A 17,377-nucleotide genomic window follows, 5' to 3' on the forward strand; every position below is an offset into this window, starting at 1 on the left:
CGTGAAATGTTTTCTTTTCCCGAACAACTACGAGTTGCTTCTGTTCGACCTCAAATAACCGACGATTCAGAGCTTCGATCAAAGATCCGACCGTTCAGAATGAAGAAAAATGAGTTATCCACTTACTGTCCAACTTTCTACTCGATCGGACGGTGGATCAAAAAGTTCCGGCCGTTTGATGAACTCTGTGCACTGAGAAATCTGCACAGTATTTCGATGTCTCTCTTTTCCTCTCTCTTCAACACGCCGCGCGCAAAAGAAAATCTAACCCTAATTTTTTGTTTTTCTTTTCTTTTTTTTTTTTTGAAAAAAAAACAGTTGGCTAAGGAGAATGGGCTTATAATATAGGTCAATATCCCATAATGGGCTGGGCCCAACATTCGCATCTTGATCATGTCTTTCTTTTCCATCTGATTGATTGAAGGAACCACGGAATGGAATATTGGAGTACATGGGCTAAGTGAAAATGCTTCATGACGTGGAAATCACCGACGATACCTGCACCCGACACCTAATGAGCTGCAGCTGATGTGGGTCTCTCTCTTTCTGTCACTTTGAGATCTGAGTCTTCGGAGTTGGAGCGACCCATTGGTTCTCTTGGCTTCTCTACTCTATAAAGAGGGACTGTTGATTATTCTCCTCCGATTTAATGCCTGTTTGCCGTTTTTATGAAGTGATGAAAAAGTTAGAACTTTTTGCACTTGGAAGGTCTCTCTGCTTTTCGTCTCGACCTCTTTATTTTTTGTTTCGTCATCTGAGAAATCTCGATCTATTGATTGTGTCTTTAAAAAAGCAAAAGCTGGTCTGCGTCTCTGATTTTGTTGTCCGTGAATTATTGATGTGGTCGCGCTGCCCATCTATGTCCATCTGAAACTCTTTCCTTGACCGGTTTTAATGAACCAAGACATCACTAGTCATCTCAAAAGTTTTTTTCCTCTTTTAAAAGGGAATCTCTGCTCGATGGCCGATGGGAATCCGTGGTCCCAATAAATCATGCCTTCAAGGGTTGGCTTGTTGGGTGAATGAGTTCAACCCTGCCCCAATCCGATGCGCTAAAACCTCAACCCCAAGTCTCTAGCCTATCTGATCTTCAACCCATGGTTTTACAATCTTTTATCCCAATCCAGCCATAATATCAATGAGTTCAAATCTGCCTCCCACAACGTGTCACAGCACATTCCGGATGTGTATTGGGAATATCTCCCAAAGGTAATCTTGTGGGGGGCTGATTTGATCTCAATATCAATTTAGATTTGGGTTCACCAAATTTACAAACATGTGCATAAAATAGATTGTTCACCTCTCATCGTTCACATATACACATACACATATACTTGTATATCTAGAAATCAATATATGTATCATACACCTGATACGTCCGTAGAGGCATATTGATAGTTTTTTTTTGTTTTTTTTTTCAAATCCGGTTCAGAGGAGCCGGTTTAAGGTGGTCCGTTCACCTCCTGAACCAATCAAAACCCTGCTACACCCACTGTAGGGGCTATCAGGAAGCTCCTGATATGATATCGGCCTCGATACTTTGAACCTAGTCACACATAAGGATAACAGTTTCTATCCTATCCGGCAGTACCTGCCCCAACAAGTAATGGGGCAGGTTCTTTTGCTTAAAAGACAGATTTTGGGGTAAGTACAGGTTTTGGGATTTTACAATTTGTACATGTACAAGTAGGATATGATATTAGGTTAAACCCGTCTCTTTCCAACCCATATATTTTTAGAAGGTATGTGAGCTAATGCATTAGGTGTTGAATTTTAATGCTTGTTTACTTGTTTCTTACTTATATATAAAAGGAAATAAAAAAAAAAAAAAAAGCGTGGGTTCTAGACCCAACCCAACCCACCCCACCCTCAAATGCAAGGACGATAGGCTTGGGGAAGGTTTTGCATTTTCATGCATGGGGAGCATTTGGATTTTGAAAAAATCCAACCTGTTATGGGTTTTGGGGAGAGTACGGGTTGAGAGGTCTAGGGAGATGGATAAGGTCTATAATTTACAAAACCCTTCTTGGACCCACCCCATCCCTAATAATACATAATTTAAAAGAAAATATAATCACAAATATAATACATTAAGTTTGGATTAGGCCTAAATACCCAAAACATTTTCCAATCCTAACCTTAATCCAATTGTTGAGTTGGGTTCAATTCGGTTCAATCCAAGATACACTAGCATTGAACAGTGAGACGAAGGAGGAAAACTTAAGCTCAGATCTTCTATCCACATGACATTTCAGTCATACATCAAAAACATCTCCTATACTTGTATTATGTTATCATGGCTCAGTTCTTCTATCCACATGACATATAAGTCACACATCAAAAACATCTCCTATACTTGTATTATGTTATCATGGAGATAGGATAAGTATGGATAAAGTTCTTGTGGGTAGGAGATCTGAAGTGTTGCTGGTGTTTCGACCATGGTTTTAAGATTTTTAGGTCAATGCATGTCCCAATACAACGCACAAATGAAAAGAAAATCTAGGAGGGGGAATGTCCGCTGCTGCCCCTTAGCTCAGGTTTGATAATATCTTAATTAAGGGGGAAACATGGGTTGGGATGCGTTGAGCATTAGTGAAACTAGGGCTGGATTTGAGCTCTAAATAGTTGAAATTCTTTAAATTTGGAAACACGGTTGGCACCCTAATTTTAATAAACAAGTAAGATCAGGTTGATTTTGATTTGTTGAAAGACTACCGAGTATTGAGCCTATTGACAATTGAAACCTGACAAAATCATTAGCTAGCGATGAGCAGTCAAGATTCAAAGTATCGATAGGTATTGGCTTGATACCATACGCCCCTACAGTGGGTGTATATCGGGGTCTGACTGGTTCAGAGTAGCCTTAAACTGGCTCCCATGAACCGATTAAAAAAATGAAAAAACAGTATCGATATCTATATTTTGTACCTTGGGAGCAGTACTCAACCTGCAAGGAAGAACAAGTTCAGAGTTGAAACACTTAGACCACCGCAACGCATCCCGAGAGCATATAAAGAAAACACCAATTCTAAAGTAATTAAGGGCGATAGCAGTATGAATCAAAACCACTGCACGCTATATCACGCTAGAAACAAGTGTGTGTGTGTGTTAACTGTTCAGCATACTCCGACAGCATGTTCAGATGCCCACTAAAGCATTGCAACTCATCAGGTTGTTTTGCCGGAATAGCAAGAAAACAGACATGCTACCATCCAACTTCTGCATGTTACCCACATATTTTGTTCAGGACCCACTGTTGGCATATAAAAAAAAAGAAAAAAAAATCCAGATTGGTCTTTTATTTATTTGATATTTTATTATTATATTTGGTTCCCAGAATCGGAATCGGAATGGTCCATTCCCATAGTCCGTTTGATTCAAATAGGTATGGGAATATAAATTGCAATAAACAGGAATGGGATTTCATTCCCAAGGGAGAGGCAGGGAATGGTCATTCCCTCTAATGGGGGAATGCCACTCCAGCAGAAATGGGAATGATATTCCGATTCTGCCTAACCAAACAGTTAGAATCAAAATAGCACATTCCAATTCCGATTCCAGACCCCTATTCCCTCAAACCAAACAGGGTGTTATTTTCCAAGTTACATGTTCCACAAAACCTGATTCGACTATCACCTAAAACAGAATAAAAGAAAAGAAAAGAAAACAGAGATAAAAGAAATAAACAAAGAGAGCACTCAGATTTACGTGATTCAACTTATAGCCTATGTCCATGGACGACGAGGAACAGAAAATCACTATAGAATCAACAATGGTGAAAAATACAAAACTGTGCACAACACCTTACAAGGGTAGGTGGGTGTACAATGAAAAATTGTCATGTATGAGAACTATGTAAATGAACCATTTAGCTGAATAATTCCTTATTAACTGTAGTAGGCTGGCACAGGCAAAGCAAGAGTGCGCCCAACTCAGCAAGTTTTTTGGCCATTCCGAATTGTTGCCTAGAGGTAGTAGACCTCTCTTCCTAAACCTGCCATGTCTTTGAAACCTTGTTCAACAAATTTTCTGTCTATTCAAACACCTAAATGCAGTCGAACTCTTACAATTTGATGCCTTGTTACAAACAAACTCAACAAGAACAACACCCTCTAACAGAGAATCAGAAAATCATTTAATAAATAGTGGAAACCAAATTCATTTGAATTTCACATTCATCAAACCAGTATAGCAGGAAAAATATTTGTAATTACATACACTAAGTCGTGTCTCTAGTGAAATTTGAAACAAGAATATGTATTTAACAACTAACCAAGTCATGGGACAATATGATCTCCCACATACAACTCGACAGGACAAACAGAGATCCCATTCCTTGGATAATATTATGTGAAACACCTCAGTTGGGCTTAAAGAACTTGAGCTTAAGTCCACTGTTTACCATACTCCAAACACCCCCAATAGAGAAAGCCAAGCTGAAAGCAATCCCTAACCACCCAAGTATCCAATTGAAATACCAATTAAAGCTGAACTTTTTAGGTTTCTTTATGAGAACCCACATGAAGCAAGGGTAAGCAAAGGTAACTGGAAGAGTAAGGCCTCCCAATAGACCGGCAAGACTGGAGAGAAAAGGGAGTGCCACCCCAATGAAGAAAGAGATGAATCCATAGAAGACACGAAAGCCAGAGCGGACCCATATTGAGCAAGGGCGGTTGGTACGGCTTGTGTACCCTGCTTCAAAACTGTCAAAAACAGGCATTGAATATATCTGGAAGCTACTCAAGCAATTGAACACAACCAAGAGGAAAGTTGTAGCAAGAAGCCCTCGTGGTATGTCATGATTGTGAAATGCATACAAGGCACCAAGAATCCCTCCCGAAGGCATCTACAATGAAAAAGAAATCCAAAAGAAGATTTAAATTTAGTACCAACCACATGGGCATAAGCCAGAAACAACATCTATATGCTCCTACAGATATCACGTGAATTTATGGTCTATAGACAAATTAGTTCCACTCGAGACGCAATGCACATGTACTTGCACTAATGAATACATGTAGACAGAACCCATGAACAGATCCATCCATGGCACCGAAGCTGTGTCTCAAGTAGTGCAGCTGTGCCTGGATGCCATGTCTATGAACAGTTGCATTGGTTTAACTAGTATACAAGCAGACATGGCTGTACGCATGCACTCTGGTATGTGAAAACTAGGAAGACTAAAGAGTTGGCAAGGCCATAGCTTGTGATAGAGGTAAAGGAAGGTAATATAACCATATAAGAATAAATATTGTTACTGTAAGTGTACTTACAAGATTCCCATAAGCCCAAAAACCTCCAACTGCAACAGGAAACAAGCACATGGCAATGAAGAAATAGGCAACCTTAGCCCCCCTCCACATAGGCACATGGGCCGGGTGTTTAAATGTTGATGGCATTGTCGCCTGGAACATCAAATCAAACTCTTTAGAAGTTAAAATATCTGAAGGGTGGTTATGTGAACTCTGGAACTCCGAAGCTTTTTCCCGGAGAGTAATTAAAAAAGATTATTACGCCACAATGCTATAGATGAAAATTTGATTTATAGCTCATATACCTGAATCTCCAATGCAAGATTGTGACCCCTGAAAGCAAAAGCTACAATTCCAAGAGCATTCATGATTGAAAAGACTGAGGCAGAGAATGAAGGAGATGAAAGGGGCTGATATGAAATTGTGGGTGGCCTTGGTTGACTAACAGACAGGACCCACACCATAGTAGAGTAAGTAATGGCTGTGACTGCCCCTATGAGAGAAAGTCCAGCAATTGAGTTCAGGTTTGGCAGCTGAGATAAAACAATGCATAGAGAAGTGAACACCAGGTACCACTCTACAGTTGATAGAGGATTTGATGAACAGAGGGGCCCACAAACTATCTGGAAGAAAAGCTTCATGGTCTCCCCTCCTATGAGAATCAAGGCTGTTGCAGTCCCTGCTGATAGGTAAACTGTTGGGAAAAGAGCAAGCCACACACCTAACCTTTCCCCTGAGCAAGAAAGAAAAAAATGCAGCAAAGTTATTGTCAGCAAAATAAGCCATGCCAGTTCATTGTTTTCATAAAAGCTGTTGTCATAATTTGTAACAATGGCACACTAAAGATAGGGTCGGTACCCATTATGTTTTAATGTTAATATGGGAAGTTATAGAAATTTATCATCATTATGCTGGTGGTCACACTTATGTCTTAACTCATATAAATGCCCTTGTAATAATGAGAAGTATGAATACCTATTCAATAAGGAATTACCAAAATTAAAAGATTTCTTTAACCCCTTGTTTTTGGTGAAGTGTACAATCCAAAGCTGTGATTAATCAATAAAAGAAAACAGGACACTATCATAACATCACATGTATCATTAGCTACTCTTCTTTTTTTTTTTTGAAAACCACACAACCTATTAACTTCTAAGAACATGTTTATGGGCACTTCTTTGCATTGTTTAGTGTAATGTGTAAAATCGGTTGATTTATATCAGTCAAGACACTAAGGTTGTGTTTAATTTGATAGAAAATAAGAGAGTAACAGAAAGTTGAGGTAAAGTTCTTAACTTTTTTTTTTTTTGGTAAATAAGTTCTTAACTTTTTTTTTTTTGATAAATAAGTTCTTAACATTTTTTCCCTCTTAATTTCAGTAAAACCAAATACCGCCTAAAGAATTTTACCCTTGTAGATCTCTTTAAAGGGGACTATTGATTTTTGCACATCAACTCTTTGCATGCCTGCCACATGTATGCACATGTTGTATAGATTTGTGCCTCTAAATACTCAGTCTATAGATTTCCCAGATAGACATATAAGTGAAAAGAGGAAAAAGCACACCTGGAGTGACCCTTAAGCAGTATTAACTCAAGATTTACCTTTCAGCAAGGGTTTATGGACAGTCTAAGATTAGCAATGTCCATTATGCATAATGCGCACAAGGAAATTTGCCACCATTTGATAGTTCAACCCAACATTTAAATTTTCAATTACTAGGTTTGAACTGAAATTTTACTTACAATCTTAGAGGAAGAAAAATATTCTTTATTCTTATTTTTTTCCAAAATTGATCATATTTATGCTTTTTCCTTCTCCAGGTTTCCAAATTCTCTGATCTATTCTATTCTCCAAATCTTCTTCATCTTTCTTATTTCTCTGCCACCTGTCTTCATAATTTCATCCAAAATGCCTCTCCATTTTCTTCTCTGGAGGCTCAGTTTGGGAAGAGTGCAAATACCTATATGTACAGTGCAAAACATTGTCTACAGTATTTCTAGACCTTGTATTTGTACTGTACATATTTTGTATTTGCACTGTTTCCAAACTGAGCCAATGGCTTTTCCCATTCAGCTTCAAAATCAGAACAAAACCCTAAGAATACTAAATCCAACCAGAATTTTATTTGACCATTTAAGAAATGTAATGGATCAAACTTTTGAATCATTTAATCAGGTCGATTGTTAGTGCAGAAAATGAACTTCACCCATTCAATTGCACCATGGATCTCAGCCATGCATAGATATCTATCACTACATAAACTGTATCTAGCATCAGTCAGCCAGACAAGTACTTCAGATTTTCTAAAAGAATGTTGGTGTCAAACTGCATTCTTACCAAATGCTGCTTGTGCAAGCTCCACATATCTGTTGTACCTCTTCCCTGGGACTGCTTCATGTAGCTGGACTAGAATCCAAAGAGTGTAAAGTTGCCAAAAGTAGGCTATGGTCAAGGATATTATCCCCCAGCTCCTACAGTGTATCAAAGAATGGTAATAATGCATTCAGAAATTCAAATCAATTACTGGACTGTGTATCTCAAATATAAAAAGAACATCATTAAAGCCATCTTTAAAATATGAACAAGGAGACACAAAAAATGCCAAGCACAACCTAACAACGAAAAATTAAAATAAACCAATGATGTTAAAGATCAACAACCACTGGCTCTGATAGACGGGCAACAGCACTAAAAGAAACCAATTAGAGTGAAGGAGATTGAAATGGGAAAGTGGTAACAGTGATGAGGTAGTATACATGTTTTATTCCTAATTCTTTTCTCTGCTTTACTTTTTCGGAGAGAGTATAGTTTGCCTTGTCTATTTTCTTTCTTATTTCTACCTTTTACAAGTATTAAAAGGATAGGAATGGTCAGCATAGACCTGCAATTAGTCAAGGAAATTTGTTTCATAAATTAAGTGTTTAACCTCTAACCTAATACTATGTGCAGATCATCCTATTCGTGAATTTCTGTAATGAAAGAAAGAAGAATAGTAGAAAAGGAAAGTCCTTTAATGGTTAATATTCAACACCTTAGCTAAAAGAAGTATCTTAAAAAAAACTGTGTATCTGGCTATCTGCATTATACTAAGAAAATGTGGTCTAGAATCTAAACTGGTTATCCATACCCCTTCCCTAGATTAAGTCCCCCTCATTCAGACATGTGGAGTGATGACATAGACTATCCATTAGATAGGGAGATCCAGATGGACAGCATTCTGCCCTAATTATGATAGCTGTGAAATCTACTCTGTTCAAATCTTTCCTCGTTAACATTTGTCACTGAAAGAACAAATTTGACACTAAGGTTCAGTTTGGAAGGAGTACAAATACAGTGCAAAACCTTGTATTTTGTATCTATTTGTACTGTACATACATTTCTATTTGTACTCCTTCCAAACTGAGCCTAAGCATTCATTAAAGCCTACATGGCACCTAAAATCTAAAAGCATGATATAAAAGTACTCCAACTATCCCAAGATCATCACAAAGCATTTGAACCTGATTACCAAAACGTTTTAAAATCTCTGGAACAGACAATATATGAAAAGAAAGGTGCAAAGAGAAAAAGAAATTTTGTCATGCCAATAGAAACAGGTAAATGCAAGAACAGAGCAAGAATACAAATTTTGTGGTTCAGGTGCCTACTTCCACAAGCACTATGGCTAAGATGTAAGCCACCAAGTGTCTCGTTTTCTCTTCTAATATAATCTAAAAGGCTTTGGTAGTTACTATTCTTGGCCTGTAGGAACAAAACTGATTCTCCTAATGCAAATTTATTTGCACTAGTACAAATGCAATGGAGTGCAAATGTAAAAAATGCACATTCTCGTTTAATTTTGTTTTAGATTTTACTTTATTCTGCTTCATGTCTTAATTTACTTCATTTGTACTGCAATCAAACAAAATGAGCTAAAATTTGAAACAAAAATAGGTCAGAATTTACATTCAAATCATTTGCACTGCCATGGTTTTGCATCAGTGCAAATTTATTTGCATTACAACCAAACACAGCCTAACAATTTTCCTTGGATAACAAAAAAACCTAATAACAGAAAGATGAACAATCACCTCACTAAAGATCTAGTTTTCATTGTTGCAAAAGATGATTTATATTGATATTACTGAAGCTCTATACCTCTAGTCCTACAGAAATTAACAACTGCAGAAGCTTCCTTGCAATTAGAGAAAGCCACCCATGCAGGACATTTACATGGAATTTCCCCAAATGCAATTCAGCTATGGCACAAGCCAAAGCTTAATTCAAATAGTACAGTAAATAATAAAACCAACAGTTAAGCTTGTGGCTTTCTAAGTTGACAAATGACCTTCATCTCCTATCCCTGAATCCACAATAATAGTTACCTGGGTCAAGTTTTATTTGGAAACTATGGCAAAAACATATGCCATGCATCTCACCACATGAATATAATGTCTTTCCTTGAATGATAACTCAACAAATTTTTGAATAATTAACCCTTGAGACATACTTTAGGAAAGGGAAGGAGAGAATAGTAGAGAATTCTCAGTATATGATATATGAAAAATATCAATAAGATTTTTCAAATATAATAAATTCATTCAAAAAATGCCAAAAGCTGAGAAAATTTCTGTCACGGCCCAAAATGACCAAAACAGTAGAACCTGGGGCTGTAGGGTAAGAGCTTGGTATTAGCTTATGAATAGCAATCTATTATCCACAGAGCACAGATGACAGACCTATGGTTAGGCCCCATGATGTAGTTGGAACTTGGATGTAACAATAGCACAAAATCAGGGAGCGAAGCTGGAAAAGAAGGACCAGACATTCCATTAATATATGAGTGGTGTGTACCGTGGCCAAAGACTAGACATCTGTTGGATTTGATGGAAAAAGGCGAAGTATGATAGGGAATTGGGAAGAAAGTGACATACCATGGCCCCATACAGTGTGGGGACACAGGAAAACATCCTTCAGTTGCAAATTCGTTCCAATCCGACGGAAAGAAAATGGAGGACCCGCCCGTGGAGTGGAGAAGTATTGGTCAAAAACTGTATCCAGTGCTGTGAACTTGTGATCCGTCACACTCAAAGGAACAGAGATCTAAAGGCAATCTACAAATCCATCCACCATTTATTACAGCAATGGAAAAAAAAAAAAAAAAGTAAGGTACCCTAGTAATGTCATGTCATATATTTGTATACCGACAAAAGGCACAATCATCTCCGGCTCCGACTCCGAGTATACCCAAATCTCATATTCCCCATCTCCACAAAAGTTCTAGCCTTCTAGCCTTCTAGCTCTGGCTGGCCGGCTGGCCGAGGACTGGTTTGCGAATCTAGCCAAAACCACCTTTTTCCTGAGAATGAGCTGCCTGCTCTATACCCGTCCATGCACTTATATCTTACTGCCATGGTTCGGTTTCCCTTGGATTCCAAGTCCAAACAGGCCGTCGGCGACGGCCACTGACTCGTCACTGAATCACTGATGGATTGGTGGGTCATGCTCTGATCGGAACTCAGAACTCAAAGAAAGCAGAAACTCAAAGGTAGGTACCTCCATGATCTTGATGCACAGACAGGTTTGATACTTGATGACACAAGTGCCAACCCATGAGATATTGAGATATCATAAAATGCAAAAACCAGGAAAAGAGAGAGAGAGAGAGAGAGAGAGAAGAAGAAGAAGAAGAAAAAGAAAAAAAACTTCTGTCTTCAAACCAAATCAAATCAAAGTATCTTTGTGTAGCAAGTAATGTCAAGCCAATGGGGAACCACCCAAACAACACCATGGTTGTTACTTCACTCCATCTCAGATTTTAATTTCGGTTCGAAGTTCAGTCACGTCAGCTCTAAAGAAAGATCAAATGCCACAAGCAAATATAACCGTACACTCTCAATGCATAACCAGGGAAAGTTATATTTTGGATAGATAGAGAGAAATAATAAGTCAAGTTACACAGGGAGAGGAGGTGATGTATCATGTACTTACCAGCCGAGGAAGGCGAAGGCAACGGGCAAGACTAGTGCCTGAAATCCGACACCGGCGTTAAGGTTGTGGAAAGCAGCGTAATGAGCATTTCCATTTCGAGATTCGGTGATGGGAAGCCATGCGTCCTGCGGGTTCAGCTTGGTGAGGTGGCCCACCTCCTCCAGGTACCCTTTCATGTTAATGAGCACCCTCTTCATGGGCGTACCGATTGGGCTCAGGAACCTCGGCGATATCAGCGATGTTGGCGTCCAAGCAGTCGATGACTTCCCCTCCTTGGACACTGGCCTCGGAGATCTCTGCCCCGATGGAGTCAGTATCTCCGGCGTCGATACACGAGGCGTCGCCGGTATCGACACTAACTCCGTCTCCGCTCTCTCCTCCATTGATTCTGTAACTTTTTTTTTCGAATATTGGGTATTCCCTCCTTTTAATCACACAGCTGCGATGATGAAAGAGTCGCAATCAAGACTAGTGTCTCTCTCTCACACTCTCCCGGGGGGCGATGTGCTCTTTTTTGTAGCAGCAGGACTGAAGGAGCAGGAGCAGGAGTACGTGGCCTCAATTCATGAATTAATTATGGAGTTCCGTTTGTTTTTCCCTTGTCTATTCTTCTTTCTGTCTGTCTCTGTCCGATTCCTCAGTCAGACATCATCAGTGAAGTCTGTGTTTTTATGTATGTGAGTGTTAGAGAGATAGAGAGATACGAAGGGAGATTCTGAAGGCAATAGACGCATAAAGAAAGGAAGGAAGAAAAGAGAAGAAGACATGTATATAAACTCAAATCAGAAGTGAGGAAAGGACGACCATGATGAGTCACTGTGGCAGGGACAAGAGAGTGAAGTGAAGTTTTGTAGTAATGCAGTAAAACTTTAGAAACTCTACTCAGGTCTGGTGTGGTGGTGGATGAAGTCATTCACTTGATTTTCGCATCGGTCACTCGCTTCACACTTTGCTTTCCCAAAACACCCTTTTAACAGTGATAGACTCATAAATAACTATATCTCATATACCCCCTTGCGGCCTGCCCCACCCCGGGCGTTCCATACTTCCATTCAAAGTTCAAAGGTCAAACCCATTTAATTCTTAAAGGCTGTGTTTGGTTTTAAAGATAACAAAGGGAAATGTAGGGAAACCTATGCCATGATTTCCTACTTTCTTACCTTGGCTAAAGCAAACTTTAATCCAAGTAAACTGGTCCCATGGTTTGTTGAACCGTAGTTGATTCGGACCGTTACACCGTTTGGCCCAAAAATCGTTCAAGCAATCGATTCGTCATTTGCCAAAAACTGTTAACAAACTTGGTTAGTGTTTGCATCAATGCAGTTTTGGGGAAAACGGCTGCTGTTTGGTTAGCTTTTCTGTTTTGAAAAACGTTTTATCAGATTAGGTATTGGAAATCGGGAAAAGATGTAGTATGAGAAAATGCCAATTTTTTATTTTTCCGTTTTTTACTGTTGCTAACAATGGTATGTTGATATAGCATTAAAAAAACGCTTATGTGAATGTTTATGCAGCACCATTTATGAGAAAACGCCTCTCAGGAAGTGGCATTGGCTTCAAAAAGACCGCGTTAATGACCCATTGACTTAGGTGGTTGAAGCATCAGCTAGTTTAATCTAAAGCAATGTTTCAAAAATCGACTCAGAATCAGAATCTTTTTTGCCACCGGTTTTTGAGTTGATGGTTTGACTGTTCGGTTCGAAAGAATGGCCCGTTTTAACAAAAAACGGGTCGACGATTCGATCACCCAGGTCAACGGGTCATTGACCAATTCAATAGTTTTTTGCCAGGGACTGGGTTTGGGGTAAAATGGAATTGATTGCTTAGATTGTTCTTAGGCTGAATGGTTCAACCATCCGAATCAACAATAGTTCAAAAACATTGATTTAAAAGGTAAATTGTTGAAACCTCCCCTAAAATTTAGTAATTGCAATCACCTTTCTTGAACTTTCTAATACAGTTGCAAATAGACCCCATTTGTTAGAATCCTCTAACAAGAAACACAAAAATGTCCAAAATACCCATAAAGTTATTGTTGAAGCCGGTTTTTACGAAAGAAAAAAAAACAATACAAAATTTATGTATAGCAAAAACAAGAGAATTTTAAAATTGTAGTTTTACCTTTAAATGATTCATATGAATGGCAAATTTGAAAAATAAATCAATTTCAGAAAAGAGATTGAAAGGGTTTGAGGTAGTGATTCATATGAGCAGCATGGTTGTTTTGGACATTTTCATGACTCTTTTTAGAAGATTTTACTAGAGGTGGTGAACTTGCAACTAAGGGAAAGTGATTGGAATTACCAAACTTCAGGGGAGGCTTTAGCAACAACCATAAACTTCAAGGGAGGTTACAACAATTTAACACTTTCAAAGTTCAAAGTCCAAACCCTTTTAATTCTTTAAAGTTGTGTTTGGTTTGAAAGATAAAGTAGGGAAAGGTAGGGAAACCATGAACCTAAAGTGAACTTTGATACAAGTAAATTGGTCTTATTCATTGTTTTTGAACATTAGTTGATCGTGACAATCAGACAATTCGGCCCAAAAATTTGGTTTCATCTTTTGCCAAAATATGTTAACTTGGTCATTGACCCGTTGATTTGAGTGGTCGAACCACTAACTTGCTTAATCTAAATTAAGGGTGCAACTTGGGCAAGCCTAGCCTGAGCCCAAACCATCTAACCCAAAATTTTACATGAACTAAGCTTGGATTTTTTGTCCCCGGGCTCAAAAAGTCGGGCTTTTTTATTTTTGAGGTCAGGAACAGGCCTAACTCTTAAGTAGCCCAAACCCAACCCAACTATACTCATTCATCTATACACACATATGCATATATAAGTAAATTTTGCATACATATTTATATGTATATATAGTTGTATACATATTTACATATATACATACATATATGTATATATATTTATACAAATGCATATATACATATATAATTTTAGAACGGATTCATTGACCCATTTAAGCCCGAATCAAGAATGCATCAAATTATAGTGCAGATTAGGCTCGGATTAGGAAATATGAGCTTGATATCGGGCTCAGGCCTTTAAGCCCAAATTATGGTATCAGACCTAAATTGATCATAAACCCGACTCCACCCGCGGGAATTGTAAATAATGGATTTTGACCATTTTATTTTAATTACTATTTTTTATTATTTATTTTTTAAATTGCAATTGACCATCCTTTTGGACAGAATGGTCAAAGTGCTGATTAAAAATTTGATGGCCAAAGCAGTTTCAATCTAAATGTGGGTCGAATTTTAAAACTTTGATATTTAAGTATTTCAACTAATGCACCCACCCCTGGCCGACGGGGGATTGGTGGTCAATCACCGATGTGAATGTATAATTTACGAGCGGAGGATCAAGTTGATGGATTACATTAATTAATTAATTTAATTTTATATGTCTTGACTCATGAGAGAATGTTGTGAGGCTGAAAATTGGGCTGAGCTTGGGCATATAAACAAGCGAGAGTCTGAGGGTCCGAGGGACGGAGCGAGCGAGCCTCATTCTTCTTCTTTTTAGTTTGTATGTTTTGATTGATTGATTGATTTGGTCAAAACAGATGTAAGTAGGTGGAGGAAAATCCGACGGTGTGGACCATACGAGACGAGGACGTACTCTCCTCAGTCAGTCAGTCCTCACGAGCAGCCCCAAAACAACTAAAGTCCCCGATGATCAGTAATAAGAAATAAGAATACTCGATCGAGTATCATTGAAAAAAGGAAACAGGGAATAACCCTAAAACAAAATAAACTGCATGCCTCGACCCGATTACGAAACAGGGATGGACCCCACACACACACGCTGATGCACTACCATCCACCAATGAGGCAATGACCAACCCCAACCCCATCCCCATCCCCCTCGATTCGGATAGAATCAGTAGTTTGAAGTTTGAACTACAATAGTGATGAAGGTTAGTGATTGGGTCCGCTACGCTAGTCTGGGTACTGGGTAGCCTCGCCTCGTAACTCATTTTCCTATTCCCTTTTTTGCTTTTTTGCTTTTCTGTTTTTCACTTTTTACTTTTTTTAGAATCTGTATTTACATTACACCTGTTCAAAAAGTGTCAGCGGATTTCCTTCGCTTTTCTGCTGCCAACATCATTAACCATTCTTGCACGCCTCACTGCGATCCATTTTTTAAAGCACACATTAAAACTTTAAAGCTTTAATTTAATTTAACTCCTATTATTATTTTTATTATTACTGACTTGATTATTTATTTATTTTATTTTATTCCTTAACGACGGTCTAATAATCATGCTCAATGAATCTTTAGTTAGTGCGTCGCAGGTTTTAGGATATTTTAATTTTTTTTTTCCTTTCGGCTTGGACTTGGATTTGGAGGATGGGGTCAACCAGTCATCAACATCCATCTTAATTGATTGTTGTTTTATTAATTAATTAATAGTAATTATGATCTAATTAATATTAAATCATTTGTCTTTGTATTCATTTTCATTCAGGGTAAGCCTGTCAGATGCTGCTAATAAAAAAAAATGTTTCTATCACATAGGAAATGAGCAACAGCATGTTGTTTGATAAGGTGATTTTCATCATTGTTTTTCATATATGTACTGACAGGTAAACACCACATAGGATATACATCAGTCAACCATTGGGGAAAACGATTCACAGATTTCGTATATCGATGGAGTCCAAATTCTCAAGGTATGTCCGATTTTTTTAATAATCGACTGAACCAAACAATGAGATACATGGGTGTCAACAAACGCCTATGTAAATCCGACGTAGCACCATTTTGCTTTCTAATATGATACATACAAAGTGCAGCAGGAGATCCCAATTCATTGTTTTGCTTACTAATACTAGCAGGGACCCATGCATTTGGATTTGCCAATAAAAAGTGAAAACAACAATAATTGACAACTATTATAAAGAAGGAGTGGAATATTGTTTAAAATAATTAATCTTTATTTTAGTAATTTATTATAAAAATAATTTAAAATAATTATATTAATAATTTTTAATAAAAATAATAAATCTCTGCTAATTACTAAATAAAATAATTATTTTTCTCCATATTATCTACCAATGTTCTATTTTATTTATTTTACTTTAGTAATTATTAAACGTTGCAAGTTTTTTTATAAATATTACTTAAATATTTAAAATACTTAAATAATAGTAAATATATAAAATTAATTTATAGTTATAATTAAATTAATCTAAGCCATTTACCAAAAAACGTAAATTAATGTAAACCCAAGCTTGAAGTCTTAACCTTCAATTTAGACTTGGGTTAATACTCAAACAGACCCAACTTTGCACAAATTACACCTTTAAGAGTAATTTGACATTTGTAATTGGATTTAACTAAACTGATTACAGCCCATATTTTTTGGGTTTTTAATTACTTTTAAATAAAAATTCTGCTGCACTTGTCATGCAAGTGGTCAACAAGTTCAGCACAAACAGGTGCAGTGGTGATCCATGCATGTAGAAATGTCAAGGAAAAGTGAAACAACAGTAATTGATAATTATAATAAAGAAGGAATGTAATGTTATTTCAAATAATTAATCTTTATTTTAATAATTTATTAATTTAGATTAATTATATTAATATTTTTAATAAAAATAATAAATTACTACTAATTACTTAATAAAATAATTATTTTTTTTCATATTATCTATTAGTGTTCTATTTTATCTATTCTATTTTAGTGATTATTAAATGTTACAATTTTTAATAAATATTACTTAAATATTAATAAACATATAAAATTAAATTATAATCATAATTAAATTAATTTATAAATTAACTTTTTAAATCATAATTAAATTAACTTAAGCCTTCAGGCTTTGGGTTAATACTCAAACTGACCCAACTTGCCCAAATTACACCACTAAGAATAATTTCACATTTGTAATTGGATTTAACTAAACCGATCACAGTCTATATATATATATATATATTAAATAAATTGTCAACAAGTTCGGCGCAGGAGATCCCGGTTAGTTGATTTGCTTTTCCAAATTCTAATACAATAAAGTGAATGTAATGTACTGTAATTTTCTTTTAAAAAAAGGGTAAATGCAAAAGTTGGAGAACAGGAAACGTCGGATGAAAAGTTTGCAGAGACGGACGGATGGATGACGTTGTCGTGTA

General features: G+C 37.1%; 1 protein-coding gene across 1 annotated transcript; it reads right to left on the bottom strand.

Annotated features, from left to right (window-relative positions):
• Positions 1 to 4,137: 4,137 nt before the first annotated feature.
• Positions 4,138 to 12,051, bottom strand: LOC148849216 (lysine histidine transporter-like 8). The gene is made up of 5 exons (XM_088951888.1): positions 11,229 to 12,051; positions 7,596 to 7,729; positions 5,561 to 5,988; positions 5,277 to 5,408; positions 4,138 to 4,849 (listed from the first exon to the last, which is right to left on the bottom strand). The coding sequence occupies exons 1-5, from the start codon at positions 11,609 to 11,611 to the stop codon at positions 4,364 to 4,366; spliced, it is 1,563 nt and encodes a 520-aa protein (XP_088808014.1). The 5' UTR covers positions 11,612 to 12,051; the 3' UTR covers positions 4,138 to 4,363.
• Between the last annotated feature and the right edge of the window lie 5,326 nt (positions 12,052 to 17,377).

The sequence above is a fragment of the Nelumbo lutea genome, chromosome 6 (assembly GCF_056320005.1).
Source record: "Nelumbo lutea isolate HS-2025 chromosome 6, American lotus-T2T, whole genome shotgun sequence".
In the NCBI taxonomy this organism is placed as follows: Eukaryota; Viridiplantae; Streptophyta; class Magnoliopsida; order Proteales; family Nelumbonaceae; genus Nelumbo; species Nelumbo lutea.